This window comes from Opisthorchis viverrini, assembly GCF_000715545.1.
Source record: "Opisthorchis viverrini unplaced genomic scaffold opera_v5_317, whole genome shotgun sequence".
NCBI lineage: Eukaryota > Metazoa > Platyhelminthes > Trematoda > Opisthorchiida > Opisthorchiidae > Opisthorchis > Opisthorchis viverrini.
The window spans coordinates 175,611-179,719 of NW_008751972.1; the positions used below are offsets into that span (position 1 = coordinate 175,611).

The 4,109-nt window shown below is 46.9% G+C and overlaps 1 protein-coding gene across 1 annotated transcript in view; it reads left to right on the forward strand.

Annotated features, from left to right (window-relative positions):
• Positions 1 to 1,182: 1,182 nt before the first annotated feature.
• Positions 1,183 to 4,109, forward strand: part of T265_09888 (hypothetical protein) — a gene marked incomplete at both ends in the record, with an annotated part of 25,411 nt that continues 22,484 nt past the window's right edge. Inside the window, 2 exons of the mRNA XM_009176100.1 lie at positions 1,183 to 1,281; positions 1,314 to 1,573. Of these exons, the coding sequence (XP_009174364.1) occupies positions 1,183 to 1,281; positions 1,314 to 1,573 (359 nt within the window). The remainder of the gene's footprint in view (positions 1,282 to 1,313; positions 1,574 to 4,109) is intronic.

A 4,109-nucleotide genomic window follows, 5' to 3' on the forward strand; every position in this document is an offset into this window, starting at 1 on the left:
GCTCACATCTGCAAACACTTATTCAGGACACCTTGTATTCAGCGAGATGGCTCAAGTAGTTAGAGCGCAAATTAACTGACCGGAAGATCCGTAGTTCGAACTCGGCCTCTGCCTTTCGACTTCCGCTGCCTAGGCTTGGGCAACATGGCAATATCCCAGCCCTCGTGCATGGCAGCTAGGCAACGGAAAGGTGGTACAGCTGAATGATTATTATCATTTTTTTGCATTCAGCCATATCTTGCAGCGTCTCCAGCCAAACGCAGTGGGGATCATGCGGTCCCCATCCCTATAGGCGGGTAGCACCGACAGTATTGTAACGATTCGTAATCTCTTTCCTACTCCTCTGCCATGTCAAGAGTTGGCCACCTCTCTACTCCCGCTACTCTAACATTGGGCACGGAGAACAGCACTCTCTTCGTGTGCATATTCCAGATCAACAAGGTTTTCGTCAGACGCTATTTGAAAACCTTCCAGCTTTCGTCTCATTATCTCACCGATCACGAAATTAAGTTGGAATAGAGAGAGCGAGTGACTTTGACATACAACGCTTTGCGAACGGAAGTTTTTGGACAGTTCCCCATCCGGAAGTCTGAGAAGACAAAGAACTTGTTATTTTCAGAAGCTTCCGGGGCATTCCTTGATGAGCAAGTGTATCAAGGAGAATGGATGTTTCAACCGAGTGGAATGTGTCTTGGAAATCCAGGTCTGCTAGAATCATGGGTCGTTTGCACATATGACGTTGTTATTGCACCTGACAGAGTTTGGTCACCCCAACTCGTACCAGACCAGAGTCCCGGTTGCTGCTTTTGAGTCAGTGTCTCGAGCCACCTAAGGCGACGAAGAAATGATGGCAAGGTCTCCCCATGACATGGATCAAGCTGATCCCTCTGTAGTTACCACACTCACTACGAGCCCCTTTTTTGAAAACGAGCACTGTCACCGTTTCCCTTCAGTTACCTGGGACAGTTTTCCAAAATGCAAGCAAACATTTCAAACAAGCGCTGACTATTTGAACAACGTCCCTTACCACTTGTTGATTTCTGTCTAGGCACTGGTGATAGATTTTGCCTTGTTTAAGAAGTTTCAATTTTCTTTTAGCAGAAATTTTCGTAAAACCCCTGTTACCCGAGAACCACGGTCGCACGCTGTTTCTATAGCGCGCGTACTACCTTTCGAGACAAAATGGGCAATACTTCAGGTGGACACAAGCGTAGATCTTCGTTGGAAGAGGACCTATCCAGTGGAAACGCTGTGAAACGACAAATGTTTCATGAGTCGCAGGTATGATGTACTTGGTTTATCTACTTTTGCAGGATTATCCCGGTGATGATTCGGTTATCAGCATCCTCACGGAAGGAGTAGCTATCGACGCTATTGCTGAACAACTGCGTGACTCGCGGCTATGTTCTTTGGGAGATAAAGGTATGCTTTATGTTGGTGGGGGCATGGATGGTGTTGAGGATAATGTGCCCCAAAATGTTCCCACCGTTTTCAAGTGGGAGGGTGGCGGCAAAGATGTCTACATTAGTGGGACTTTCAACGGCTGGAAATCCAAAATCCCCATGGTTCGCAGGTAAGTGTACGGCCACTTTAAACTTCGGTTTACGACATTCATTTACGTTCGAACGTGAATTTTGTGACTTCTTTTAACAGTTTGACCAACAGAGTTCGGTCAGACTTACTAGTACCTCTGCAATGTCAAGTATCTTGAACCAATCTTCGTTCACTAGGGTACATTCAGACGAAATCCTAAACCAATGTGTATCAAGCAATGTATGTACACCAAGTTAGAGGCAACCATAGTTATAGAAACCCTTGTTTCGGGAAATGAGTCAGCTTCATTAAACACTCCCAAAATCTGGGTGTGGTAGGATGTGATAACGGTCACTGTCCAGAAGTGCGATTCTGGAGCATCTACAACCATATCGTTCAGTTGTAGCACCTTTTCGGTGCCTAGCTGCCATGCTACACGAAGGAAGCACGAGGGCTGGGATACTGCCAGGCCACCCAAGCCTAGACAGGGGAATGCCATGCTACACGAGGGCTAGGATGCTGCCAGGTCGCCTAAGCCTAGGCAGGGGAAGTCGAGAAGCAGAGGTTGGGTTCGAACGTACGACCATATGGTTAGGGGGGCACAGAACAGCTCCCCATTCTGAATTCACAGTAGGATCGGCTGCCGACGCATGGGACGTGTTCTTATAATAAATATCCGCGGATATGACGATAATAAACCTGGACTGGTTTGTGTCTACGCTACGTAAATGGGGGTAAATTTGGTATCCCAGATGACATCCAACCTGCTTGCTAATTGGGCGCTTAGGCTCATTTTCAATGAGAAACTCCCTACAGGCCCCGCGAAGCTATCCTTCATTTTTTGATCTAGGCAACATTCCGCCCCTAACTCCTTGCGTAATTAATGGGTTGTGTTCACTCCTACACATAATCTTCAGCCCAGCTATTTTACACTCCCCCGGTCCTAATTATCATCTGCATAGCCTTGTAGATTTTTAGGTCTGGCCGTTACGGTAGTACCACTCTGGACATACCACAGAGCCGAACCTCGGTCCTCGCTTGGAAGAATCGGTCGTTAATCAATACCACTTTGCCGGAGGGGCGTTTCAGTGACTCATCCATTCAACAGAGTATCCCTTACCTGAATATTATTCCTAATTTTGAACATTTTATGCGTGCCCCAATTCGCTTCGTTCAGGAGGCACTGAAAAGTCTTATCAGTTGGTGCTTTTCAATGAGCAGGCCAGTTTGACGTCTACCTTGTTCTAGGTTAAAGCGGTCCACCCTTCTAAGACGATCCACGTCTGACGGTTGGTTCAGTTCAGTCATCCAGTTACTTCCCCTACGCCAGTTCATTTCGAGTAGATTCCTCTCCCTTTTTGGTGGGAATGCTGTACTGAATAATGAACTGAATATGATCAGAAATGGTCCGCGGCATATCAGCGGGCCGGGATGCATCATCATCGTCATGGACAGCAAGACAGCAATGTTCAACAATGGTGCTTCGCTACTATGGTTTGATTTATGTTTGATTTATTTTATTATGATTTATTGGAAAGCCCTATCGTGAAGTAACGAATAAAGGTGGACGGGGTGCCCATACCTCTAGACGCTCATTCAGGTAATCTAAATTGAAACTGACAATATGAATGCCATTGATTTCGATTAGCAACCGTATCTTGCAGTGTCTTCAACTAAACGCATTGGGGATCACGCGGTCCCCATCCTGGAAGGGGAATAGCACCGATAGCGCCCTAACGATTCGTAATCTCTTTCATACCCCTCTGCCATGTCAAGGGTTGGCCACCTCTCTGCTTCTGTCACTCGAAAATTGAACTCAAGTAACAGCACTCATTTCGGTGAACGATGGTTCGGCATAGATACTACAAAACCTAACCAACACAGCTTCTGATACTGGACATATTCTTCTCCGGTGCACAACCGAAAACTCTCTTTCTAACTGCCTCGTTATGGATTCTCCGATATCATCCCACATGAGCTAGGGTTCGGAGAGAACAATTGTCGAACATTTGAGGATGTCTCAGTTTCGCTGCCCAAACAAGCCTTCATTGACGTCGCCAGACGAATCGCACGAGGTGACTATCAACCGGTATCCAGTCAAGGAAAGATCCTTCCGCCCGGTGAATTAGGACGATACCTACCCCTGCACATCCTGCCGCACTAGCTTCTGGATCGTCAGAGGTACGCAGCCGAAAGCGAGTGAAGAGTGATGGGGGGGGGCTCAGCTGTGCCTGCATCTTGAATTCTTGTTTGTGAGACACAGCCAAGCGAGTCCAGTGTGAGAGCAAGAACAGCATGTTGGCCTGCCTGCTTCAGATTGCGGACATTGAAGCCGTCCAGATCAACTGGGCGTCGAGGCTTGAAGATTGATCCCGAGGTACGCGAGGATCATCATCATCATCATCATCAATGACCGAGGCTTGATGATCCCGAGGTACGCGAGGATCATCATCATCATCATCATCAATGACAGCAACATCAGTGTTGGCACTGATGCTTCACTGACTGCCGACCATAAGGTTCGTTTAGTTATATATATATATATAATTGTAATAAAAGCCCTACAGTGAAGATAA